The sequence below is a fragment of the Calonectris borealis genome, chromosome 15 (genome assembly GCF_964195595.1).
Source record: "Calonectris borealis chromosome 15, bCalBor7.hap1.2, whole genome shotgun sequence".
Lineage (NCBI taxonomy): Eukaryota > Metazoa > Chordata > Aves > Procellariiformes > Procellariidae > Calonectris > Calonectris borealis.
In genome coordinates, this window is record NC_134326.1 from 21,780,213 (window position 1) to 21,807,953 (window position 27,741).

The window sequence follows — 27,741 nt, forward strand, 5'->3', positions numbered from 1 at the left end:
AGTCACTTGGAGGTGACACTCGGGTACCGCCCTGATTCCCAATGGACCCAGAGCACGAGGCGAGGCACCTTGGCAGGGAAGTCCTGAAGGTATCTGCTGCCTAACGGCTGCTAGAATTTAGAGCATAACAAAACCAAAACAGCAGCTAAAATTTAGCTATTACAGCAACTCACAGGCATCCAAGTTAACACATGGCTCAAAAGGAAGCTCTAGGAGACATTCTAGGTAGGACCTTCCCAGAGCTGGAATCAGTGATGATTTGGCAGCTGAAGCTTAAGAGGTAAGAGACTCCCGCTGAAGCACTGTTTTCTGAAGCATGTGATTTGTAGAGCAGAGAGGGCTGGAGCATGCACCCCAGCACCCTCTCCGCACCAGGACCCCCTCCCTGGGCAGAGGTGCTGCAGAAGCTGTCAGCATCTCCAGCCTCCGGGACCGTTGCCCTCTGCTGGTAATGTCCCACTTTCACACGCCTGTCCACCGCAGGCCAGCAAAACTGGGGTTTGTGAAATATGTTTTCCTTTAGTCTTTAACATAAACCACCATTCCTGTAAAAATAGTGTTTTTACTCCAATAGTTTCATCATAACGTTACCAGCTTCAGAATAATAACCCCTGGCCATCTTCATCCCCAGGCTGTGATTTCTGGGCCATAAGCTGTTCTATTGCTCACCCTACACCACAGTAACAGATCAGCTGAAAATGTTCTTCCTGCTCCTCCTCTTACTCTTTCCTGTAGCATAAGCAATTGATGTCACCCGCAGTCAGCGATGTCAGAAGCACAGACTTCCTGCCCTGTAGTCATATTACGTATTTATCAGAAACTTGCTGGAAGATCTTCCCATAGATTTTATGGTTTAGAATTGCGCGCTCAAAAGGAAAAATTAACATTCAGGAAGAAAGCTGTAAAAACAACTGTTGTGGGCACTGGAACAAAGGCAAAGGCCAGTATTCAGATGCCTAAACACTAGCAAGTCCCTCTGCCTCATGAGTCCTTGGTTTTGACTCCCATTTCTGCACCTACTGAAGTGTACAGTTCTCGCTACAGGCTGAACATGTGGACTTGAGAAAAAGTTTAGGCTACGGTCCAAAATGTGGGATTTTTTTTTCCCCCCAAAATTTTTGCTTAAGTGTTAAGATATCACTTTAATGCAATTCTTTGTCTTTATAATATATCCCTTAATGCTTCCACTACCACCTTCTGTAATAAGGGGAAACCACGCATATGCTTCATAAAGATGTTGTATGGCTTAATTAATATTTGTATACTGTAACTCTTGAGAGTCCAGCATAAACAAAGCTATTCTCATTCAGGATCTCGCCACCCCAACCCAAGTCTCTTTACTATTACTCCTTGTACACTCATTGCCTCGTTCTCTTCTTTAAGTTTTTTAAAACATTTCATTTTTTGTTCTTTGCAAGAGCCAAGAAACACAGTCCACCACCCTAGTATCGTAACATAACATGCTGCAACATTAACACGAATGAGTAAATCACGCAGCTGCCACGCACGAAAACTTCGGCAAGATTGTTCCTGCAGGCACGTTACTTTACCTGAACAGAAAAAGCTCTCGTGCAGCATGTCTTCCTGGCAGATAACGGATTGTCCTTCATTATCCTGCTTGGTATTTTCTGGGCAAACACCTTTTTCTGCTCAATCTCCATAGCATATTCAGAGTGGGAACTGTATGTCAGGGGCCCAGCTCGGGTTTCTGTTCACTTACTGGACTTTTGTGGTGTGCTTTTCAGGGCTCAGCTTTCCCATCCTCTCTCTCCACGCAGAAGTGCACCCTGTGAGGGAAAAAGAAAACACGCTTTGAGAAGGCATTAGAGAGCATGTGGCACCAGCTCGTTGCAACACTTTTGCCTAGAGCAGCACCAGCAATAAAACAAGCCCAGCTCTTCCTTCCCAGCCTCCCTTCCAAAGGCGATGTTTCTCAACTCCCTCTCAGCCGACTCCTCAGTGCACAAAAAACAAGAGCTCCCCGTTGCCACCAGCTACACACAAACCCAACATAACATTTCCAAAACACACGTGGTGCTGATTCATCACCAAGCTCATCCTCAAAGAGGCTTTAAGAGAAACATTGATACCACAGAGCGGAAGCCCAGGTTCTAGCCAGTGTCAGGTGAGTAAAAGAAAACTCCAGTAACAACTTCTTCTATATCTAAATGATATAATTACAGAAAAAATAATTTGCCTACATTTAAAATTGCAGAAAATAATGGATGTGTAGGCCTAAAGGGAAAAAGGCATGGCAATTCGCACCAGGTTACTTACTGCAGAGGCTTGAAACCCGCCTTCTGCTCCCGGGGACCTCTCTTTTTCAGGAGGATACGTCTCCATGACAGTAACAGTAGAAAGCTAGCATTACTTCTCTTGCAGAATGCACTTTGCTAAATATCCTACGCAAGAGGCATTAGCAATTACAACTACAACCATCCTGCAGTTCAGTAGTGATCTCAGGGGGAGAAGTCCTGAGCTTTCAATCAGACAGGACTCAAAGGAGCTCCAAGTAAATAGAACATCATTATTCCAGCAGTGGTGGGAAGAAAACAATTAAACAAGCCCAAATGAAATCACACAGTGAAGGACTTTGGCCAAATTTGTTTCCCAGTAAACTTAAAAGATTACTAAAACCTGAAAAGGTACTAGATAAGCACACAGAGAGAATTGGGAATTTAGCATCAGAAATCTTTCAGGACTCTGCAACCCCGCCAGGGAGCAGTCAGTGAGCCCGAAACCAGAGGACATCCCTTCCGAGGAGGGAGGGGACCTGGAGGATGAAATAGGAGTAAACTATTTCAAAACACAGCTGATAGTGCTGTTCTTTTATACAGTAACTAGGTAAGCACAGCCTCCCCCCAGGGCCATGCCCTGCCCGTGTTGTGGCAATTTGTTCATCAGGGTGTGTGGTTGGGAGCGGGAGGCTTTCCGCTGAAGCTGTGTTAGTACGCAGTAAAGAAAACAAGACTATTGATGCACAGAGAAAGAGAACAAGTAAAAAGAGCATGAACCTCCAGTCCCAAACACTTCTCCTGCATTTTATCCAGCGTTGCTTTAATCCAAGTTGGAAATAGGGACTGGACTCCTGATCTTTCTTCTTCCCAATCAGTGCCTGCACTGACTAGACTCATGCCTCCTTCCCTCCAGGATTTTGGGGAAAGCAAAATTTCTTACAAAATAGAAAAAGTCCATTGCAAAACCATAAAAAGCAACAAAAGTTACAGAAATGACAGAAGAGACTGAGATGATATTCATCTTTTATATTGACCAGATTACAGACCAACAGCATATTTTCGGATGTGTAGCTTTGCATGCCTTTCAATTCAAAACAGTATTCCCAATGAGAACAGGGCTTCTGTGAGACAAACTAGTTGGTATTTGCATGGTATAAAGCAGCATTTGAACGACTGAAGTATTTTCAGATTCGTCAGCTCATTCTGCTTCTAAGGAATTTTTCTGCAATGTTCATCAGTGATTTGTACTTTGATGGTAGTGAGCAAATGTGCATCTTGACACATTTCCAGCCAGAAACTTAATCCCTTTCTAAATTGGCATCGACTCCTTACTGCATTACACATGAAAAGAGATATTTATAGTCGTTTAATGAATGTAATAAGTATCAGAACTATACATAGCTCTACATAGTGTAGTTCAATTTTTTTTTTTTTGAGGAAGAGCTGTTCTTTCCAAATCTGTATATTTTCCATTTGTGAAAGCATTCAGGAATGAAACTGTATGCACAGACTAAGAGGGTTAATATCCAGATGCCTCAGACAGATGGCATTATTAGTCTGACTGGGCTTGACATCTAGTTTTCAAAGTTAAGGAGCTTTGGTTACTTGGATGGCTGACAATCTGAGAATAGCCAGTGCTCTAAGCTTGATGCTTTCTATAATAGCAAGACGCAATACCACAGCTTTGCCTTTAGCAAAAAAAAGTTACACCAAGATCAACTGCATTGAGAAAGTACCTAAGAAAATGCTGTCGTAACTTTTAGTTTAGGACTCCTACTGGCAAAGGCTGAACCAAGGACAAGGAACAGTACTTGAATTTTATTTTTTATGCCTTTTTTTTTTTTTTTTTTTGCTACAGCCTAGACCTGAAGTGCTCCATCTTTTTAACTGTTCGGTCTATTCAGTAGATAGGAGAACTACAGGAAATTCAAGAATCTGAAGAATGTCTCTCTTCTGCACCAAACTACAGCTTTACTTGCTCTTTCAGTGTTCTCACTACCTGTTTTCCCCACCAGATGGGTTAGATGTTTTTAAGAGGAATATAGATATGAGTAAAACACTCTTAGAACCATACGAACAAGAGGTATCTGTTCAAAAGTGACTATATATTTCCTCCCCTTTGTATATATCAGAAATTGAGGAGAGTTCTGGGAGCAGAGAAGGCAGAAAGACTAGGATTTGTCAAAGGAGCATCAAGGAGGAAAGCACCCAACTCCATCAGCCCCTTTATAAGTCCTAGTATACAGGTAAATGATAGAAAATTCCTAGGTAGATATATAGCAGAAAGAATTTCATCTTGTTATAAGAAATACACATCTGACACCTGTCAACAGTAGTACTTACATTACAGTAAAAACAAATACTCATTAAAGGTAAGTGGAAGTAGAGGTAATGTATGTGAGTGCGTATACACACACATACCAGAAATAATAGAGTAGTAATACTTCAGTAGGAGACCTAAAAAAAGCCCATCAACAAAACCAAACAGTGCTTGTTCAGGCTGGCTCAAAACTCCTTATGGTGTGCTTGCATTGTGAAATACATTTTAAAGTGAAGCCGGGATGTAACTTTTATTCAGTTAAGAAATACAAAAATAACAAGCAGAAAACTCATCTTGAAGGGATGCATACACCAGATCACAGAATCAGTTACGCAAAAAATAACCCATTGTTTTGTAAACTACACCTCTGGCTAAGGTAAAAGACTGAAATTTTGGGGGTTACACTTTCAATCACCTAATATTAATCCAAGGTATTATATATAGATGCATAGTTTGAAAAACGTATTGGAAATGCCTTCTTCCTATTAAATAGCTTAGAAAGCAGAGGTCCGTAACAACATATACCACGTAAATGTGGTACCGTTGATTATGTGATAAACACTAACCTGTAACACTACTACAGGACAAGCAATCCTTTTTAAAAGGCTTGGATAAGCTACCTCCTATTAGAAAACCAATCCCACAGACTGTAGGAGCAAAATCCCGTTCTCACACAGTGCGCCATGTTTTTGTTTACTGAGTGCATATCAGAAGGATGCCCTTCAGTTTTATTTTTTAGAGATTAATTAACAATATAAACCAAACTTTTGCATTTTAGAAAGAACGTTGTGAGGTACGTAGAAAAAAGAAGCTGCTCTATTTTCAGACTTGAATGGGAGGCTGGGGTCCTCAGCAGCACTCAGGCTCAGACCCTTTTCAGCAGCAATAGGAATGCCATTATATTGCCACAATAGTATCAGCTGACAGGGCAGGATAATAAACCAGTGTTCTGACCTACACTATCCACTTAGGTCTTTCAATGCTAAATGAAAGCAAAATTTGCTTTACAGAAGGGATCTAAGTTGGGGGGGGGAGAAGACCATAAAGCATTTGCGAACTTTCAATGACATTTTTAACCATCTTAAATATTTTGGCTTCACTGATTGTTATGTATGCACAAAGCATCTGACAGAGTTCCAGCACGCCTCCTGCCAGTGCCGCCGCTGCGCACTCCGTTGGCCTCCCAGCAGGTCTGCGCTCCTGTAAGCGGAACCGGGAGTCCAAGAGCTAGTGCTGCAGCTGCACCACTTGCGACTATTTCAACGCACAACACAAACCCGAAAGCTCGCTCAATTCTGGAGGGTAAAGACTGTCCACCTAAGTACACTACACAAGCCTGCAGGGCAAGGCGCAGCTTTTATTTTGCAAAGTCTGTCACAGCTGTAATACAGTCAGTGACCCACAGAGATTTACTGGGATCAAAGCTGTTTTGGCTGTTACTGCTGTTCTAAACTACCTTTTCATCACCTAACGTTAAAACAAACAAGTCAGAGGTACTTCCACTGATTTGTGCAAGTATCAATTCATTACGTATACAGGTGTTTAGCATGTTTCTTTTTAATGCAGTAGCCATCAGTATTATAAAAGTGTATGTCAGGCTAATTTTATTAGCCAAATAAAATTTACAAGTCACACAAGAAGCAGGATCAAGACCAAATTATACTTCAGAGTAGACATGAATACTCATTACTATTAAAAAACTGTGCGCACATCACAACACACTGAGCAATACTGTGATCCTGTAGTCTCTGAAAAGCTTTGTTTTGGGGAATTTCTTTTTGGTCATGCAATTACAAAAATAAAAAGAACATCTGTGTTTTAAGAAAACTTTTTTTTCATCTATTTTTACTTTCATTATTAAATGCTGAAAGTAGACTAATTGCTCTTGCTTCCTATTTCTCACAGATGAAACCAACACAATCCAGCATTCATTTCTGAACAGAAGGCCATTAAATTATTGAGATCATTTCAGACACATATACTTCAGAACTAAACCACAAACTAAGGAACAGCAAACCAAAGTTACTTTATTTCTATCTCCATGACCATCCTAGAGCGACTGTGCAGTCACAAACTTCTTTATTTACATGCCAGCTATATACTTCATTTCACCTTAGTTCTTCCTATGCACCTCTATGCAGCCAAATCCACCCAGGGGTCAGAAAATTACTAAATACCATTAAATACATAAGCAAATCTTTAGCAACAAATCTCTTCTGTTTATTAGGAACTGTACTAGAAACAGGTTTATATTCAAAGAGAGTCTTTAAGTCACTGTGTCTTTCATGCTATCCAATAGAGATTTGCATCTCTTTCTCTATTCCATGGTACATCCTAGCATTACTGCCCCTTATTAAACAAGCACTTAGATGAGCCTCTCATACGTTACCTGCATTGTCACAAGGAAGTTCTTGCTCCCAAGAGACAAGAGGTCAGAGTACAGCAAATCCCACCTACTCAAGACACTCACTACAGAACATAGTTAAACAGATGACAATCTTTTGAGAGAGAAATTAAGTAGCATACTCCCTAATACAGGTGCAATTTCTGGGATCTACTTTTCATTCTAGAAGACATTAGTCCTACAAGAGGACTATTACGTACAGATAATCAAACAGCATGTTTCAGTACAACAATTCTCAAAATCAACCTATAGCTTGGCAAAACAGTCGGATTTCACACATGAAGCCACCTTTTTAAAAACCATTTATAGTATCAACATATTCTTTCATGGCACATAACATGTGAAACTACCATAAAGCTATAGTTGGTGCACAAATCTTTACCTTCCCAAGTCAAACGACAAGCCACATCACAGAAGTGAATTTAACTATTTCTTTCAAAACCAGGCTGTCCCCTGATAAGGTTAAGGCAATTGCGAGGGACTAAATCGTATGCCCAAACTCACACAAGACTTAGAACTCAGTAGTTCTTTTGAGCTACAAAGAGGAAAGCTGTGCTTCAAGTGAAGTTCGAGGATGACTGTCCAACACGGTTCTAAAGTGCAAAGGTAAAGTAAAAAACTTCAAGCCCAGTGAACTGAAATAAAACCAACCGCCTGAAGCTGTCTGCCAACAAGAGCTGGTACTTGGAGTGTTTTACAAATACTTCTCTGAAGTGACTTGCACTTTCAACAACGTATCAGTGACACTGGTTCACAACAGAGGCTAATGAGCTTTTCAGATTAAAAAAATAACAATATAATTGCAAATAGCAAGTTACTTGGAACCTATTTATAAAAGCTAAGCCAAAGAGAACCAGTTTCACTGTAAGAGCCATAAATTCTCACAGTCCAGAAGGAAACTCAGCTCTTGGTTTAAACCCTGATGATACCAAAAGGTTGTCCCATTTATTTAAGCTCACATAGGTAATTACATTGATGCTAGTTTTACTTCCAATAGCAACAAAAAGACTTATTTCAACTAAAATCAGCGCCAGGTTAGATTGACATCAAAGACCGACAATACCTTGAAATTTCATGCGAAATCCTTCAGCCCAGAAGCACAAAGCCCTAGACGTTTAACGTTCCACTGGAATCAGTGGCAGTTATATGCCTAATATCTTGCATATCTGGAGCAAAGCAAAAATCAGCTTTTAAGATGCAGTCCCATAAAGCATCAGCATGAAAGACTAAGTGCTTAGAAACCTGAAGTCAAAATAACTTTGTACTTTTTAAATCCATGCCCCGTATCATACATACTCTCACTCAAGCATATAAGGAATTCAAATCTTTATTTGATATCCATAAACCCATAAACGTTGCTATTCTATATTTCTATGCAGGAAGGCAGTTTTCCCCTAAAACATTATGCTTTTTAATAAACAACAAACTTTTAATTCTATTGCGTGAAAGGGCTACAAATATACATTTGTTAATCAAGCAGACTACACAGATATTTTTGCTTTACAACTGGCACCTATGTTACTGGTACACTTAGCTGGCTCATTTATCATAGCACTTTGCCCATGTAGTTTAGATTATCGCTTTTTGAAATATGGGCAATTGCAATTATTAAAAAAAAAAAAGAATACGTGCTGAGGCAGGTATTGCAAATCCATTCCTTTTTTCCAGTCAATACTCACGGAGCCCATCTTTATTCACATGCAGATGTCATTGCATTCTACACCAGTCATCTAGTGGCATAAAATAACTTTGAGAAGTCTAGTACAATTGTTAGCGAACCAATTTTACTCCTGCTGTAAGGAAGCCTGCAGCATCCTGTCGGTAGATGGTGCTGCGAGAGATTCTTGGGGAACTTTAATGAAGGACAATAGTGCAGAGTGAAAAGTCTGTTAACCCGGTACTATGAAAACAAGTATGCATTTAATAGAAGGGATAAATGTCGACCCTTTCCTGGAAGGAATCATACACAGACAAACCAAGAGGACTTGAAACTAAGCAATCGGAAATTCTGAACATTTTATATGAATGAAGCACATGCTTAACACAAACTATTTCTTCAAAACTACACAGTACATACGTTGATGGAAAAGTCCTATAGAAAAAATTGACCAACCATGTCAGCACGTCAAACTGCCTAGTACAAGATGGTGGATGCACACAAACTGCGTGAGAACGAATACTTAAAAAACAGACCACATCCACGGATTGCTACTTCAAAAATTTCTCTTCGAGTGTTTGAAAACCAATGAATCCACTACGGGGGTAGCAAAAAAGTCAATTAGGACCTTTACTGGCAATAAAGTATTTACTCTAAGTACATAGAGATTTTAAAGCAGAAGAACACTTGCTTCAAACCTAGAAAAGCGTTAAAACCGTACGGAACGGATCCTAGGAAAAAAAATTAGACATGTAAAGGTCAATGAACACAATGATTTATTTAAAAAATAAAAAACGTAAAAACGATTTTTTCCTCCTTTACAGAAATGTTAATTTCAGTCATGGGATCCGAGTAGATTTTGTAGAAAAAAATGTAGTAGCCAGGTATCAAGTCCTTACAACAAAGGAAATTCCCCCGTAACCCTCCCCAGTTTTTACTCCAGATCAGCAAGACACTTCCCACCCCATACCCCCAAAAAACAAATTAAACCAAGACATTTTTCGTTGCTAGTATAAAAACGACCAAGGTCCAAGTAATAATAAAAAAATAGAGTCCATCAATGACTGTAACACAAAGTATGTGTATGTGGGGCCCAGTCCATCTTCAGAGAGAAAGAAGTGGCACAGGCAGCAGAGGCGATCCCCCGGGGGCATTTCGGAGCTGCTCCCACAGCAGGGAGGCATTTAAAAGGAGCTGCCCTTCGGCGAATGAGGGGAGAAACCATTTAGAAGCTGCCCCGTATCACAGGGAGGGCTCTCCGCGCCGCCCCCAGTGGGTATGGGCGCTCCCGCTCAGAAAGAGCCGCCCCCGTAGCCTCCCCCACCATAGCCTCCTCTGTACGGTCCACTGTTACTGCGGCCCCCCCAGTTGCCGCCCCCTCCTCCACCTCCTCCGCCGCTCTTCATGGGGCCGTAGGAGGACTGGTGCTGGCTGTAGCTGCCGAACCCGCCGTACCCGTTGCCGTAGTCGCCGCCTCCCCCTCCGCCGCCGCCTCCGTAAGAGCCGCTGCCGTAGGAGCCGTAACCGCCGCCGCCGCCGCCTCCTCCACCGTAGCCGCCGTAGCTATTGTAACCGCCGCCTCCTTTGGAAAGGCCGTTGTGATCCCGGTTGCCGGATCCGCCGCCGCCCCGACCCCTTCCTCCTCCTCTGCCTCCCCGGGAGGGCCTGGAAGAGCCGCCGCCGCCCCCGCCCGACTGGATGTCCTCCTTGGGCACGGCCTTCTTGACCTCCACGCGGTGGCCCTGGATCGGGTGGAACTTGACCACGGCCGCCTTGTCGGCGGCGTCGTGGTTCTGGAAATAGACGAAGCCGAAGCCGCGCTTCTTCCCGCTCTGTTTGTCGGCGATGATCTCGGCCTTCTCCACCGGGCCGAACTGGCTGAAATGCTGCACCAGGTCCCCTTCGCCTACGTCCCCTTTGAGGCCGCCCACAAAGAGCTTCTTCACCTTAGCGTGGGCCCCCGGTTTGGCCGAGTCCTCCCGGGACACGGCCCGCTTCAGCTCCACCGCGTTCCCGTCCACGGCGTGGGGGGAGGCGGCCATGGCGGCGTCGGCCTCCTCCACCGCCGAGTAGGTGACGAAGCCGAAGCAGCGGGAGCGCTTGGTCTGCGGGTTGAGCACGACCACGCAGTCGGTGAGGGTACCGTAGGCCGCGAAGTGCTCCCGCAGCCCGGCCTCCGTGGTCTGCACGTTCAGGCCGCCGATGAACAGCTTGCATAGCTGCGAGTTCTCCATGCTGCCGCCGGTGCCGGGGCTGCGCCTGGGCCTGGCGCCGAGACTCCTCCTCCTGTTGGGGGGCAGCTCTGAAGGTTTTTTCCCCCCCTGCTCCGTCTTGCCGCTTCTTCCCCCTCACTTGCTGCGAGCAGCGCGACCTCACGGCTGCGGCAGCCGCCGGCGATGGCTCCCTCGGCCTGGCCCAACGCCTTCGCGTCGCCTCACCTGACCAGCAGAAGAGACGGGGCGTCCCGGCTGCCGCCGCTCCCGCAGAAAGGGGGGTGGGGGTGGGGGAAAACACAGGCACGCACAAAATGGCGGCTGCTACTTCTCCAGAGCTCGGCCGGCGACTGGTGCCCACACAAAGGGGACGCTGGGAGCCCCGCCCGCCCGGCCGCCGCCGCGCACGCCCCCCACGCCGGCGCAGCCAATGAGAGCGCGCCGCCGCGGCCGTCCGCGACTCACCTTTAGGGGCGGGGCTCCGGCCGCGATCGACGAGCGCGGCGACTAATCGGAGGGCGCGACCTCCGCCGCGCGTCGGCAAAAGGCCCGGGGTCCGCCGGTGACAGACGCGGCGGGCAGCCAATAGAGTTGCGCTGTAACGGCCGGTGATGCGGCGCATCTTCTGCGCGCGCCGAGAGAAGGGGCGGGACGGGGACCGGACCGGCCTGCGCCAATGCGTCAAGCCAGCGGACGTGAGCCAATGGGCCTGCGCCGGCCCAGCCGCGCGCTTTCTCCCCGGCGGCCCCGCCCCGCGGGCGGGGGCAGCGGGCGGAGGGTCCGCGGGCAGCTCGCGCGGGAGCGTTTGAAACGCTGACCGTTAGGCGGCCGCCGCGCGCCCCCCGCCCCGTCACGGAGGGGCATCTCCCCGCACCGCCACCCGGGCGATGCCCCGGGCGGCCCCGCACGTCCCCTTCCTCCGCACAGGGCCTCGCTATTGTTCGCCGTCCGAGGGGCGCGGGTGTGATCGGGGCCGCTGCCCCCTCAGGGCTCGGCCCGGCGGGGCGGGGGCCGGGAGCAGGGCTGACCCGCTGACAGAACGCTGGCACCGGCCCGGCCCGCAGGGCTTGCTTTACCTTCTGGTTGTATGCCGTTCTCCGCCTCCGCCGGCCCAGCCTTGCACCCTCACCGCCTTCGGCTCGCTCGCCTTCCCCGGCTTCGCGGACAGTATGTTCCTGACGGGCAGCGACTCCCCTCTGCGGGGGATTTCCCCATGCCGCTTTGTCCGGATCCTGCCTGCTCCCTCCTAGCGTTAGTCGGCTCTTCCTCCCTCATTCGTGTCCCTTTTCCCCTTTCCAATGTGCTCCCAGCTAACCGATCTGTTCTCTCGGGCAGCTTCTTTCTGGCTTTTCCTGCTACAGTTCCTCCCCCATTTCCAGTCCTCTTTCCAACCCTGTCACTGCCTCCTCTTCTCACCCTTAAATCTCTCTTCAGCTCTAAAAAGAAGGTGTTCTCTTAAAGAAATAATTAGAGCTGTTCAGGGGTGTGCAAGCCCTGTGAAATGACTAATAGTGAGATGTATTTCCTTTTCTTTTTTTACTTTAATAGTACCTTAAACATTGTCAGCTTGAAGACTGCAGCACTATTTTCTTCAGAAAGAGGATTTTTTTTTTTGTCTTACACCCACTGGGGTTTATGTTGGAAATTATCTAGGAGCTAAGAATGATTTTTGCGGTAGAATTTTCTATCCTTGAAGGTGAAAAGGTCCGTTCACGTTTCACTAGGCACGTTAGCACCTGCACCACACGGTTTCTGAAACTCATGTTAACTTACTTAGTCGTCCTCACAGATGCTTGCCTAATCTGTTTCTAAAACCTTCAGTGAGGGCAATTTCACAACCTCTTCAGGTAGCATCTTCCCTTGTTCATTATTTCCACAATGAGATAAAAGTTTCAGTTTAGACATTGAGACAATCTTTGAAAAAATAACCATATAATCGAATATATTAAAGCGAGCGCAAGCCTCAAGAACTCATGAAGTGTTAAAGCATCCGTATATAGAGTACTCAACCCACTCTTCCTCTTTGTTAGGTAAATGTATATTCTAATATACTGTACGCTCTGCTCAGATGATAACACTTCCTCTTCTGTTTGGGCACCTCTCCCTGTTTGCTCTGTTCCTTGTTCTGTTGCTTCGCTTTTTCAGGCACTAGATGCCGAAAAACAGGTCTGTCTTGTCTCATCTGATGATAATTCCATAGATGTTTTCCAAAATTTTTCAGGACACTATTCCTTATGAAAGAGTCATATTAACTCTACCAGTTAGCACAGGCTGAGAGTATTATTTCTGCGCACGGCAGTATTTGTCAGACACTTAAGAGCTGCACCTCCAAAGAAAGTGTTTGACCTGCAAAAATCTTCAAGCCTTGAAGTCCCCTATGTAATACCTGTTTCTTATCCCGGTTCCTGGCTTTCATTTTATTCTCCACACCATCCAAGAACATTGGCACCAAACCTCACAGTCACGAGTCACCTTACCCTCCTGAGCCACAGACGGGAAATCCAGATTAGTGTACTGGAAATCAGCGGTTTTGGGGACTGGTTTAATAAAAAATGACTATCAGACCACCCGGTTTCCAGCAAGATCATATCCTGGATCCCCTGTCAGACACATTACTGGTCCCTTGCTCGGGGAGAAGAGTTTAAGTCTTCCCTCCAATACCAATCCTGGGAGCCTTTTGTAAAGGTGTATGCTGAATATTCCGATCCTCCTGACCTGGTGGTTACAGTTGTGTATTAGGCACCGTATCAGGATGTAGTTCCACGGTTGTCTGAAGTGATCTGCGCTGGGACTGCTGCACTCCAGCCCTCCAGCCCGGTGATCCTGCCTTCTCCATGTGCCAGCCCTGATGCTTGTGCAAACACACAGTGATCCACTTCAGAGAACTGAGACAGCCAAAAATAATTTTATCATGGAAAAGGGCTTAGTTTTCAGCTGCCTCAGCTTTCTGAAACAGTTTTTTGCATGATCCCATGCTGGTGCTGGCAGGAGGGAGGAAGCAGAACTGCAACATCCCCCTGATTTAGATCAACTGCTATGGAAATGCACCCTTGGATATTTGCAGATACAAGCGTGACATTGACTGCGCTGGAAGGTTTGTTAACTATAGCCCCAGTCGAAGTCCAGAGAGGCTGAACATTTCAGCACAAAGATCCTGATTCCTCTTCAGACGGTGTAAACTCCAGAGATTAACACTGCTAGTAAAATTCTGGGCTCGTTTCTATCAGCAGGACAAGATTTCATGCTTTACTCTCAAAGGCTCTAATTATCATTAACCAGTAGGATTAATACTTGCAATATAGTAATCTGATTTTTCTTAAATTGGATTTTTTTCTGTTATAGCCAAGTCTGTTAAGAGTAACTTACTAATACGACAGGAATATTAAATGTCCGTGTTTGACAACCACTTGCAGGGAAAGATGTCACGTGTTTAGATTCATTTATCTCAATGCATGAACAGACACAATCATTTTATCTAGTTTTAGGAAAGAGAATATGCCCATAATGTCACTGAAATATTTGTGGTTTTAAAATAAACAAACATATCCTACTCTATCAAAAAAAAAAACTTCTTCCCAGAGGCCGTTTGCAAGCTCCACACAATTACAGGAAATACAAAAATATATTTTGCCTACCACTTACTGTAAAAACTGTGTGGCCCTTCCCAAGATAAATTAGTATCTATTTCATGTAGAAAATATCCCAGGAGAGTTTTATAGACCCTTAATAATTTACAGCAAAAAGGAAGAGAAATTAAGAGGAGCTAATTATGGCCTCAACGCATAACAAAGAAAACAGAACGCTTGTTTACAGCTCACTTTCTCTCCCTGAAAGCAAGACAGACAAGTAGGCCACGGAAGAGATCAAAGAACAAAGTCGCTATTTCTTTCAGCAGGAGGAGGAGATGAGGGTCTTTAAGATGTGAGCAAATCAGAAGGCAAAATCAGTCGCTGACACACCTCAAGTATAGCCCAACTGCTTCCTCTTCATTTGCCCTTCTGACTGGTTGATTAGTGAAAGGAAAATACCTTTAAAAAATATATACCCATCTCTTGCAGATAGAAATGTCTCCTCTGATACTACAGAAAGGCCAAACTCCACTTGACCTGGTGTCCTGTCCACCGTCCTTTCCCAACTGCCGTGTAAGTGACCTCATGTAGTTCACGTATTCGCTCAAAATCACGTTGTCGGAGTTCAGTCCCCACGTTGAAAGGGCCAAGCGCGCTGCACGTGTACATGTGCCCTGACACGTAGCACCAGGCTCTGGTGACGCAGGGGTTCCTAGACAGCTAAACACCCGTTTCTCCTGCATATCCCACAGACCTTCATACCGCCCAGGTCATCTGAGCCACCACAGAGACTCCAATCAGTCCTCTCCAGTTCCTGTCGGATTCATGCCTGGTGAGGCATCCAGTCACCCGATCGGTGCACCAGGTCGCTTGTTATACACATTCCTATGAACGATGTGCCTGTACGTGCTCCTGAACTCCGCCCTTTCCCTCTAGCTCGCGAGCCACTGCAGACGTGAGATACACAGGTACCGCAGCAGCGTGAGCGCAGAACCAAGGACTGAGTCTCACACTGTGCGTGTGAGACGGGACGAACCTGCTAAAACAGACAACACTCCAACAGCTACAGCAGTTTCCCCACCATATTTTTAAACTGCTTTTAACTATATATGAGTAAATGCATAACATCGTCCTATGTATTTAAAAGGCAAACACCATTAAAAAGAAATACATACTTTCCCCCTCCTGACAGGGCAGTCGCAGCATTAAATTGTCTCAATTCTGATAACAACCTATAGAATAAAAATTCATTGTATAAGCAGTTTAAGTTTCTAACCTGTATCATCACCAAAAGAAAATGCGTTTCTCAAATCAGGGGCACCGGCCAAATAATGCACTGTGTTAAATGTCTTCATGGGATTATTTTAGTTAGTGTTAGAATATTAAAAGGAAGGAAAAACACATGATCTTCATGCATAAAACATTCCAGTTATTCCAGTAGAAAGCATACTACCTAGAGTCCACAGGAGGGCATCACTGCTTAAGAGATCATAAAACCAGAGGAATTCAAACAGTCCCTTTCCAGCACTAGGCTTCCTGTGTTACCATATATTCTTAGTAAAATCTGATACAAATAAATTATTAAGGACGTCTTTATGGCAATTTTTGTCACTAAAGAAACATACTACTGACGTGTTTAGTGGGTCCAAACTTCTAAGACAGAAAAGGAATACTGAAGTTTTGGAAAAGAGCACCAGGGGCAATAGAAGGACATTAAGAAGTCAAAAGTAGCTCTTATAAGTTATAAATATTTTGATTATCTAAACCCCCGTATAAGCACAAAGTCATATCCTTTTAATTTGTTTCAGTGTCTTTAATCTAGTTTATATTAGTGTGGTTGGCTTCCATAGACAACAGGTATTGGTTCTTTTTTGTTTTTTAAAACAATTTAAGCGTATCAGCTGGATTTTTTATGAATTTAAGTATGTTTTGTTAGTATAGTGCAATCCTTTAGATTTAGGTCTGGTTTTACCTTTCAGCAGACGGAAAGCATCTTGAAACCTACAGGATTCCTTCGTGCAGACTGTTTGCTGAATTGGTTCTGCACTGACATCACGCTCCTTGAAGACTGACTGTAGCCATCATCCTGGCTACAGACAGATTTCATCCTGATTTTCTAAATGCGCATAGGTGGAAACAGTTGGGAATAGAGGGGATTCAGCCATAATTTCCCAGATCACCCTGAGATCCACACTCATTCAGGCAAGGATTTTTGATCTAATAATTTCAAAGAGATATTATTAGACTTTTAGAAGCCTCACTGCTACCCAAATCAACACCCCAGGCAGAGGGCTGATTTTGCAGTTCATAGGAAGACACCTCAAACTTCCCCACCCTGGCCCCTTGCTTTAGCTACAAGTGTGAAGAACTTCTAAAACAAGCTATAACTGTCCTTGAGAGAGGTCTTGCTTTTTTGGCAAAAGATTTATCTTTCACCCTCTTCTGCTGTTTCTACTTTAATCTGCACAAACATCAAACCTGTGATCTTACTTTTGAGACTATCATGAATTAACACTGGCTGGGACAGGGTTTTCATTGAAAAAGATTGATTAAAATGCACTGAGAGGAAACTAGATAGTCTTTTGCCTACCTAAAGTTTGAACATGACACTCTTCAGGATAAAAATTTCTACCCTGTGCAAATTCAGATGGGGAATAAAACACTACCCCTCTCTTTTATTTGCTCAATGCAAAATAAGATATTCTACAGATAAAAAAGTAACTGCAGAATAACCCACAGGAACCATTTCTTCAGTAAGTAGTATCAAAAGTTCATCTTACTGAACAAAATCTTCCCTGAGCCCCTTGTAAGGGGAGTGTGCTAAAGAGAGGAACACACCTTTGTGAAGGGTGAGGCAGAAAGCCAGCAGAGAATTGAATTTGCATTCTTTTCTTTGGACTTACATCACCATTTTTCCTTAAATCCTGCCCTCCCTCCTCTTCCCTCTGAAGCTCAATTTCTCTTTGCCACTTTCATCTTTTCACTCTTCTGTCGTAATTGATGATTTCCTTTCTGCTCTTTCCTAAAAGTTTATATAAGAGCTGGTCATAATTTGGAATGACGGGATGAAAGAAAGACAGCAAAATACAGTCTGAAAAGTCAAAGTTCTTGTCAAGGATCAAAGAATCTAGCAATGCTGCGACAGATGTGAGATGGCAGATCTTTCACTTTATCTTAGTCCAAGACAGACCAAGATCATAAGTTTTGCCAAAGGAAGACCTGGAGCCAGCAGCAATCTCAGCCATGCTCTGATCTTTTTCATCTGCAGATCTTTCTTTATGTATTTTCCAGTTAAAATTAAAATCTACTTGCTTTCTTCCCCTTAGCTCTTCCGAGGACCCATCTATTTCTTGTTCCACAGAACCTCTGTAGGGTGTTTTTCGTGGTGCTTTTGCATGACTGACAGCTTTCTTTGAAAACAGCAGGAGGAGTTATGCTATGAAGTTCAGTATGTACCTGCCTGAAATTAGCTGTAAGGCATCCATGCTATTCAAGAAATTTTAAAATGAGGTGGTGTATAAAAGCGAGGCTTTCTAGACACAAAATAGCAGTCTAGAATTCATGTTTTTAATTCAGAATATCAAAACTGTTATTACACTTTGAAACATACAGGAAAATTGAAACAGATTGAGATTAATAGGAAAAACCTTTTGATTATTTAAGCATTTCTTAATTAACAATTAGGACGGTGAAAAATGTCATGGCATGAGACCAGCAGGGTTTAGTGCTCACAGTGTTGTCATAAAAGGACTGTAGAATGGAAAAAACCCAGAGATATAAATGATCGTATTCCCCCAAAATCTGTGAGCTATTGAAATAATTCATTCTTTGGCAGTGATCACTCTTGGAAAACATCAGCTGGAGAAGTTCTAGAAAGCTACAAAGGATTGAATCAGGGGTTAGAAAGTGGAAGCTATTATAAAATATGAATTAATGCAGTCACACTCCTATTACAATTACTCACATATCTTATCTCTTTTTCAGTAAGAAAAGTAACTTGGCTGACCCAAAAAATAAAGATGCTAACCTTCTAGCCAGAGAGTATATCAATCTCCATCTCAGTTGTATGCCAAGTGAATAAAGTCCAGAAACTAGCCGAAAGTTCATGGCATGATATAATTTTAAATGAATATGCTATTATAAGTAACTCATTTAAAGTGAAAGCAGATTTTAAAACAATTGACTTTTCATTCTAGGCATGACCTAATTGAGAGGTACGGACGAGAATGAAGCATGAAGGATATTGCAAAGCTATTCTCCAGAGCTATGCAATACAAAGGAGAGAAACCTAAACTCCAGGTAGTGAACCTGAGTGATTTTTGTGATAATTTTTTCCAATTAAGAAAAAAATTCTGAATCATGGAGCAGTGTTTCAACTTACACATCAATCCTTCTTTATCTGCATGATCTCTGGAGAAATATTTACAGTGCATACTTAGTTGATTTTCAGATGTTGCTAGTTTGGTCAAATTATAACCTATTTGCTGAAGATACCTTATTAGGGTGTTGATCTCTCTTTCTGAAGAAGGGGGCTGCACCAGGTAGGAACAAGGACCGCTGCACAGCTACATGGGAGCAGCAACTAAGCAAACTAAGCAAAAGCAAAAGTTTAGAGTGGTCAGCCGTCAGCAAAGATTCCTGCTGGGCAAGGAATCATGTAAATGCCAAAGCAAAAAGTGAGCTCGAAGGACTTATATGCTAGAGAATTTTTCACCAACAGGGTGTTGCCAACGCAACAGACGTTATTACAAATTAAAGTTTGAAAAACTATTTATTATGGCACCTAATCACTTACCCTGGTTTTCCACACCAGGTGTGGAAATGTATGCCATAGCCATAGCATGCCTTCATGTAATCAAGACGAGACTCCCTTCACAGACACGGACCCTGTTCAGCTATGAGCTGGCTGGTTCAGATGAGGGTGCCCTGAGCTCTGTGCTTGCAATGGTTAATTGCTACCTGGTTTAAAACTAGCTTGGGAACATCTACGCAAGCTGAGGTCATGCCTCTAGCTGCTGTATAACCAGATGCTTGGAAAAGATGTTCCAATTGATTTCAATATGAATTGAAATCACACCTGGAAAGTTTTTAGGATCAGCTTTTATTGGAAGGATTGTGATGAGGTGATAATCAGTATAATGATTGGCATTCAGTATAGCCAGAATCAGTACACTGATTGTTATGCGATTTCTTGTTCATTTGTTTGTTTTGCAAACTGAGACAGAAATCCCTAATAAAACTCTTTAAAAATCAAATCAAAACTCCTACCATTTCCTACAATATAGAGTCATCTTTGAACTGCTGAAATCCCACAAAGGCAGAGTTACTAAATTTACACTTGACATCATTGGCAAGCCTATTGCAGTCTTATCTGCAATATATTTTAACTTTTTGGTATCAGGTTACTTATAAAGTTTGCATCTCCCTACAGTTGCAGTCCTGCCTTCCAGTAGTTATCAATGTCTACTGATAAAGGCTATTTTTCCATCACTTAATATTGAACAATTTAGAAATAACATGATCATTTATATAAAGTAAATACAATTCTGCTATCCATTAACCTGTTTTGCAAACAGACGCTACAGCATTTGGCTGAAAACAATATACCTTGATCCCTTCGTACACAGCCATAGATTCCACTCAGTATACATACCTTTGACATCAGGCATAAACAGACCAAGAGCAGTTACGCCCACAAGCCTCTGATGTCGGATGTGGTCTAATTCACAATAGGTTACAACAAAATTAAATCCACGGAAGGCAGCAGATTGATAGCACAGTAAAACCAAGGGGATCACACATTAAACACTTCAGTCTTTCCACAGATGGAGGACTGCATACCGTGTTATATTAGAAACAGAGGCCTATGTAAATAAGCAACCTGACCTTTGTTTTAAATTTATAAATAGAATTAGATCATCTTTTAATTTTACTGAGTTATTTCCGTTATAAACAGATAATGCATTTTTATGGCTTGTCCTGATGCATATCTAGCACATTTCATTTTTAGCTCTTGATTCACCTCCTGGGTTACACTACATCCAGAAGCAGAAATTCTGAAGTACTTTGGAAAAGCTTTGTTTTTATGGTATTTTTGACATAATCAAAACCAGCAAGTGCTAGAAATGTTTTAGAAAAGTATATTCACATTTCTCGATTGTAGCATTTTGGTTAACATTTCAGAATTCACAGGCCACACCTAGAATAAAAAGCAATGGGCTAAACTAAAGTGAAGGAAATTTTAGGGGGAGGTGTTAAGTAAGTCTTCTTAACAGTAAATTAGGCACTTGACTACCTAATCTAGGATTACCACAGATGTTTAAAAAACAGGTTAGACAAACACATGATGAATAGATACAAACATGCGAGAAGGAGGAGGTTTGTCCGGCTGATCTCAGAGGCTCCCTCCACCCCTATTTTCTACAAATACGATAGCATGACAACTAACAATATTTTCAGATAATTAGTTCTAATCTACACTCTAGGTACACCATCAGTCTTGCTCAACCCAAAAATCCTACTGCTTTTCAAAATCATTCTCTCCAAAAAACCAGACACAGTAAGACAGACTCCAGTACGCTCAAATGTTTTGTCTGCAAGTTTCTACTTCTCTAATTTAACAAGGAATTCTCATCTAGTTTTCCTGAGCCTGTTCCCACACAAACACATCCTAACTCTGGCCCATTTTCTATTGCTTCTGCTTTTTCTAGTACTGGAGAGCCACAGAATGGTTCAGCATAAGAAATTGGGATACCGGGGTTAAGTGGACCCAGGTATGAATCCAAGAGTTGAAAAAGCAACGTACCAAATAGCACGTCCTAAGAAAGACCAGTTCCTTTCCTGTCCCATGAAAGTCCACCTTAAATATTTAATAGGGAAATTTGAATGCTATTTTTTATAAACGAGCGAGTATAAAAGGTATGGGCTTTTACTGGAAAAAACGTAATAATAATAAAGCCCCTTTTCAACATGTGCTAGTGTAATGTGCCATGCTTTGCTTTTCAGGAATATTTTTATATCGCTGGAGTATAAGCTAAAATAGCAATTTATAATGAAAATATGATGATCTTAATTGCAATAGAGCAAATGATACACTTAATAGGATATGCATGCTCCTTCTAAGCAGCTTACTGTATTTTCATATCGCCCTCAGTTAAAAAAGCAATAAGCCATCTGCAGATGTGTGTGTATGAAATCCAACACAGTGAAAACATTTGCACTACAGAACAGATAAGATAATTGAAAATGAAATTGCAAGATAAGGTGTTTGACAGGCGGAGGGAAGCTGCACAGTGGAGGAAAAACCATCCCCATGACTACTGGTCCTTTCTCCTCCCTGCTCATTGCCGTTCGCCTCTTCTTGGATTCCAGAGCTTGTTTCATTCCTCAGCAGCCTTTCTACAGACTGGTGGATTCAGTCACAGTTGGAAATTGTGGAACTGTGGTTTGTTTCAGAAAGAGAAGAAAAGAGAGTTTAAGTATTGCTTTAGCAGCAGATGGCTTTGCTTTGGATTCTTCTATACACAAAGGAGATGCGTTTGCTGGCTTTGTAATTAACTCAAAAAGGGAAAAGAAAAATTGTTAAAGGCAGTGCGGATATGACTTGAATTTTTCATCAGGTAAGAAGTCAGAAAATCCATAAAACTGTGGCAAAAGTTACTAAAATATATCTTTTAAAGGATTATTGTATTCTGTGCATCCTATATTTAAAATTGCATGGAAAGTTTCCTCCAGATCTTATCTGTGCAATACTTTGGAACTTAATAAACAGACAATGTTTGCAACCAAAACATTTACTGGTCACTTTGAAGGGATGGGACTATGCATCTTTAGCATAAGTAAGAAAATACTCAGGAAAGAAAGCCTTTTTAAAAGTCATTTTATTTTAGACTATGCTTTTAACTTTCTTTTGCCTATGCATGTTTCAGTAATGTTTCTGCATCTAGAGGAATGAAACACTAGGCTAAGTGGATTATCATTTCTTAGAGTGTTAAACTCTCACTATGGTAGAGAATCTTTTTCAAAATGCATGGATTAGGGATTGGAGTAATTAGTTCCCTTATTAAACACTTCAATCCAATTCTGACATAAGCTGTAGTTGCGGTTCAAGGATGCTGATTCTGCTAATATTTATTAGCTTAAAAAAATGCCACTATGTATTACAATATCGTTCAATGTGCTGCAGTAAGTACTAGTGTAACTTATTTTTCTAATGCTATGAATACTCCAGATATTTAAGCAAGACAGGTGTAATTGCTTTATTGCCAAGGAAATGTTTAAATTGCCTTGCAGAATGACATGTACTAAAGACTACGCTTTTTAACTCACAGTACAAACCAAAGAGTGAAAAGAAATTAATCTTTTTCCTGAAAAAAAGGACAATGTAGATGATCAGTGTGCCTAAAGCTAATGTAGTGAGTGAACTGATCCGAAGGTCAGTACAGGGACTTTTCCGTAATGGTAGGACGTGCCAAAGAAGCCCTCTCACCCACGCTGAATTCTTGGGAGAGGACATTCAGCACTCGCTATCAAACCGTGTTGTGCAACCATGGATAAATAAGCGAGCATAGCAAATAGTGCATAAAATATTACAAACCTGGCTCAGCCTCATGTCCTTTGAGTTCCCACAGCTCCTCCTGCTAACATAAAAAGCAGGGGAGAGCAGAGCTGGTCTTTGAAGGTATCTTGCTTCCAAGCCAGATCCCCTGCTAGCACCTGATCTTTTCCCAAAGGGCAGGGCTCAGATCTGTGCGTCAGGTGAATACCCCAGGCAGCGCAAAGAGGAGGATCACCCTTGGGATAAAGCAGCCAGGCTTTAGACCCTTGCACATCTAAACTGGCAGTAAAGCTCATCAGGGCAACGTTTACCACTGGTTGGCCTCTTGTCCTTCCTGCACATGCACCCTTCTGTGTGATAAATCCAGCCAGGCAATTCGTGCTCCTTCAGGGAAAAGGAGTTTACATTGCATTCCAGGAAATACGTTGCCTGAAGGTGCTGCTGCCCAGCCACGTCATCGGTTTCTGCAGGGTCCGAGTGTGCTAGCTTCAGAATCCCTTCCATTTTCCTGGACATATTAGAAGTTTTTGCAAGCTGGTGCACACACAGTAGGGTACATGGCTCTTGTTCCTGACCTAGTGGAGTAGGGACACCTGCGAGGGACTACCCGAGTCTATCTGAGCCACGAGACTTCAATAGCTTTTGCAGCATAGTTGTGCAAGTTTCTATGCCATACCCTCAATGTAGCTGTAACCGAGCCAGCTGGGTTATTTAGGGAGACTACAAGGCTTAATGTTAGCCCCTGACCACAAATTAAGTCATATTTGGAACATCAGGGCCACATATAGTCACATAAATCTACAGCCACTTCTCACTCCAACATGACTACACTAGTTGAAAAGTATATTTTAATCAGAATGAGAGTTGTAACAGATCCTCCAAAGGTGGTTGGGTTTTGGTTTTTTTCAGAATCTTAATTTGAAGCACCCAAACTAATGTCATGCGGAAGTATCAGGATAAAGCAGTCGAGGATATAACTCTAGCTGGAATATTCTTTGGACGCCTGGGGGCAAACAGTTACAGAATCATAGTTCCCAGTTTAACCCTGGATTTGGTGTTTCATCTCATGCAATCAACCAAACATTTTTTACTCCTTCGTGACTAAATAATGCAATAATTTCTGTACAAAGGTTGACAAATCTTCTACACACAAACAAATTATTTCTAGTAATAACAAAACATCCACTTATCCCTTCTTTTTGTGCATCCTCTTTAACTTTCCACTGCTTCTTCATCCTCCTTTCTCCACAGGGCTCTCAACACTATGGTATTTATTACTAGGGGTGAAGAATGACCTCCTACCAGCTAGTTTTCCAATAATCTCTACTTCAAAAAGGAATTAAGGTGAGTTGAGTTAGAGTTGAGTTTTGAAAGGTATATGCAAAGAACGTATTTATCCATCTTTCAAAGTAACTCTTACATCCTTCTTTTTTTCCTTTCCCAGGTTGGAAACATAGCCTTTTTCTCGCCAGAAAGCTGCTGAGCCTTTGATTTAAGATTAACTTTAACTCAATGATAAATTCAAACCCATCAGGATATTCTGCTGAACCTAATTCTTCCCATTAATATTAGTTTTATAACAACAGAATCGTACTAATACCAGATTTTTGCTTGACAGCTGTTTAAGTTAGAACTGAAAGAAGAATCAGCTCTGTGTCTCTTGAGTACACGTTGTATTTAACCACAGAAAATTTTGGGGGTATCATTTGTCAGACTTGTACAACAGCAAACGGTGGATACAGAAATGAGACAACCTTTGGCAACTACCGATATGGAAATAACTGTACGTATAACTAAGGTGTGATCTTTGCTTGGTTGAGATTTTTCTCAGATTAGACTGAGGAAAAAGGACATGCTACCTTTAATACATAAGCAGAACAGGAAACTCCCTTAAGATGTCATTCATAGAAGTGTTGAATATCACGTAAGCTCGAGGACACACCATTTTGACTAAGCCAGAAGGATTTGGTGTATTAGCTCACATTGCTTTGTAGTTCTAGAGGAGATATAGGTGTGATGTCTAAGCTAGCAATGTGATGGCAGGACCCAATTCTTCATTTTTCTGATAATAAAAAAGCAACAGATTATCCTCACTGGAATTCTTTAAACCTTCTAAATCTTCGGTTGAGACAGATCTTAAAATATTTTATTTTGAAAAAGAATTTTATCCACAGTTGATAAAGGAGGATTTGCATGAAAATGTTCATACAAGTTTAAACAGAGCTATCACTGCTATTTCTTATACATCGCAATCGGTTACAGTTCTGTAACACTGTCAGTGCAGAACCTCAGAAAAGTAGCATCAAGCTCCATCCATATATATATATAGACATATATATATATATTCCTTTCAGGATTTCCCAGTGCTATAATTAATTATATTAGATTTGCTCCAAACTTCAAGGACACCAGCTATAAAGATAGATTCAGAGTAATCATTGCCTTGGAAAGCTCCATACAAAGTATATTCTAAATAATACTAGGTTTTGTCCATAGGTTGGCAAATGCTTCACGATGGATAAAGCCATTCAGCATCCCAGTGAGATTCTGTCTAATCAAACTATCTCAAACATTAGCTATTCTCAGTTTTTGAACTTTGATACATGCCAACTTTCCTTCCTTGCAGAATTCTTGCTTATTACAGCCTACACATTAGTTACAATAGTGGGGCTTTTTGGAAATCTTTGCCTGATTATTATAATAAAGAGACGGAAAGAAGCTCAAAATGTTACCAACATTTTGATTGCCAACCTCTCTTTATCAGATATCTTGATCTGTATCATGTGTATTCCTGTCACAGTTGCATATACCTTAATGGACTACTGGATATTTGGGGAAGCTATGTGTAAAGTAAGTTCTTTCATACAAAGCGTATCTGTCACAGTCTCCATCTTCTCACTTGTACTCATTGCTATTGAGAGATACCAGTTAATTGTGAACCCACGTGGCTGGAAGCCTAATATTTCACATGCTTACTGGGGAATTCTTTTCATCTGGGGGTTTTCCCTCACAATATCCATTCCTTTTTTAATATTTCACCAGTTAACTGATGAACCCTTCAAACACCTATCTTTCCATAGTGATTTCTACAAGAACAAGGTTGCTTGCATCGAAGCATGGCCATCTGTTACAGAACGACTGATTTTTACCACTAGTCTGCTGGTTTTCCAGTACTGCTTCCCACTGGGCTTTATTTTTATCTGCTATCTCCGGATATTTGTATGTCTTCGAAGGAGACATGGTAAAATAGACAGGATGAGGGAGAATGAGAGCAGACTGAGTGAAAACAAAAGGATTAATATGATGCTGATATCAATTGTTGTGACTTTTGCAGCTTGCTGGTTGCCTCTCAACATATTCAATGTTGTTTTTGACTGGAACTATGAGGCACTAATGAGCTGTAATCATAATCTAGCATTTACAATATGCCACCTTGTGGCTATGATCTCAACATGTATCAATCCCATCTTTTATGGATTTCTCAACAAGAATTTTCAGAAGGATTTGATAGTATTAGTTCACCACTGCAGATGCTCAGCATCACAAGAGGACTATGAAAATATTGCCCTTTCAAATCTGCAAACTGATGCATCTAAGGGATCTCTGAAGTTAAATAATCCCCCTGGGGCTATCTAAAATAACCAACAGCAGTTTCCAAAATTTTGTATTTTGTTGCAGATGACCTCTTTCTGTAGGTCTTGATCATGTTACTGCTGAGTTTAGAGGAAGTCTTTGCCATTTAGTTCAGCAAAACAGGCTTATGGTCCTATAGGCATACTCTTAACAGGTACTTTATGATGGTATTAATGCTAATAAACCACTTCCAAGAGTCCTAAAGAGCAATAATAATGAATTATAAAGTATTAACATCTTACCTTTTTAATCCACAATTTCCAAGCCGCTGGCATACTACCTTAGCACCAATAAAAATATTTCCATTTCAACCACGGATGCGGCTGTCCTTAGTAAACACCCGGCTTCACCCAAGTAAACCATGAATACTATAACATTCCTAACTTCACCAGCCTTTTCACAGGCTGTTTTCTGGCCTTTTAATTTCCCAGCCCTACATCTGGTTAATCTGCACACAGTTTATAGGCAGCTCACACCGTAAGGAAGGCCCCTTGGGTTATCCTAAGCCTCCACCACCCTCCTTTCAGCCCCTGCATGCAGTTTGCTTTGGTTTAGTACCAGTTCAGCCTAGAAATTGTATTTTAACAAGGGAAAAGCCTAGAGTTGAATTTTTTTTTTTTTTACGAGCACTAATACAGGCCCCATTTGATATACTGCAAATTCCATCAGATTGATGCTGTTCAAGATGGAATATGTATTTAACATTTCTCCTAAAAGCCTTGTATTCTACTCCAAACCACCAGTATAGATCATTGCTTTCTCTGTTACCACCATCACTGGTCCTTAAAACAGATCTTTTAGAATCTCCGTTATCAAACAAACACACTATGAATTCAAAGTAAATTTTGTTTTAGCTACTTATCCAGATTATAGGTTTCTCTTTGAGTAGAAAATGACTTTTGTGTTTTAATTTCAGAAATACCTTTTTCCACATTTCTGCACCAGCAAGAGGCCACACTTGAGGCAAACGCAGTAATTTCTGTTGGACTATGTTTGAAAATAGTTTCTTCTGTAATGCAGTGCATAGAAGCCCAAAGGCGTAATACTGAACACAACTTCCCTCAAACTAAAACACATTAAAAAGCATTATCCGATTTGGTCATAAAAAATAACCAAACACATTCTTCATCCATACTACAATGTCAACATAA

At 42.0% G+C, this 27,741-nt stretch overlaps 3 protein-coding genes across 4 annotated transcripts in view; 1 reads left to right on the top strand and 2 right to left on the bottom strand.

Moving 5' to 3' along the window:
* KLHL3 (kelch like family member 3) overlaps positions 1-11,491 on the bottom strand; it is a 61,177-nt gene extending 49,686 nt beyond the window's left edge. The window contains exons 1-2 of the mRNA XM_075164639.1: positions 11,297-11,491; positions 1,721-1,787 (exon numbers count right to left, since the gene is read on the bottom strand). Of these exons, the coding sequence (XP_075020740.1) occupies positions 1,721-1,787; positions 11,297-11,453 (224 nt within the window). The 5' untranslated portion in view covers positions 11,454-11,491. The remainder of the gene's footprint in view (positions 1-1,720; positions 1,788-11,296) is intronic.
* Positions 1,727-11,216, bottom strand: HNRNPA0 (heterogeneous nuclear ribonucleoprotein A0). Of its 2 annotated transcripts, XM_075164643.1 has the most exons (2): positions 10,074-11,189; positions 1,727-1,787 (listed from the first exon to the last, which is right to left on the bottom strand). In XM_075164643.1, the coding sequence occupies exons 1-2, from the start codon at positions 10,850-10,852 to the stop codon at positions 1,742-1,744; spliced, it is 825 nt and encodes a 274-aa protein (XP_075020744.1). In that variant the 5' UTR covers positions 10,853-11,189; the 3' UTR covers positions 1,727-1,741. The 2 variants fall into 2 exon arrangements, with proteins under 2 accessions (XP_075020744.1, XP_075020743.1); XM_075164642.1 differs by lacking the exon at positions 1,727-1,787 and having other exon boundaries at positions 9,377-11,216.
* A 13,980-nt stretch (positions 11,492-25,471) lies between the features above and the next one.
* Positions 25,472-26,593, top strand: LOC142088530 (neuropeptide Y receptor type 6-like). Its single transcript, XM_075163919.1, has one exon. The coding sequence runs from the start codon at positions 25,472-25,474 to the stop codon at positions 26,591-26,593; it is 1,122 nt and encodes a 373-aa protein (XP_075020020.1).
* Positions 26,594-27,741: the final 1,148 nt, after the last annotated feature.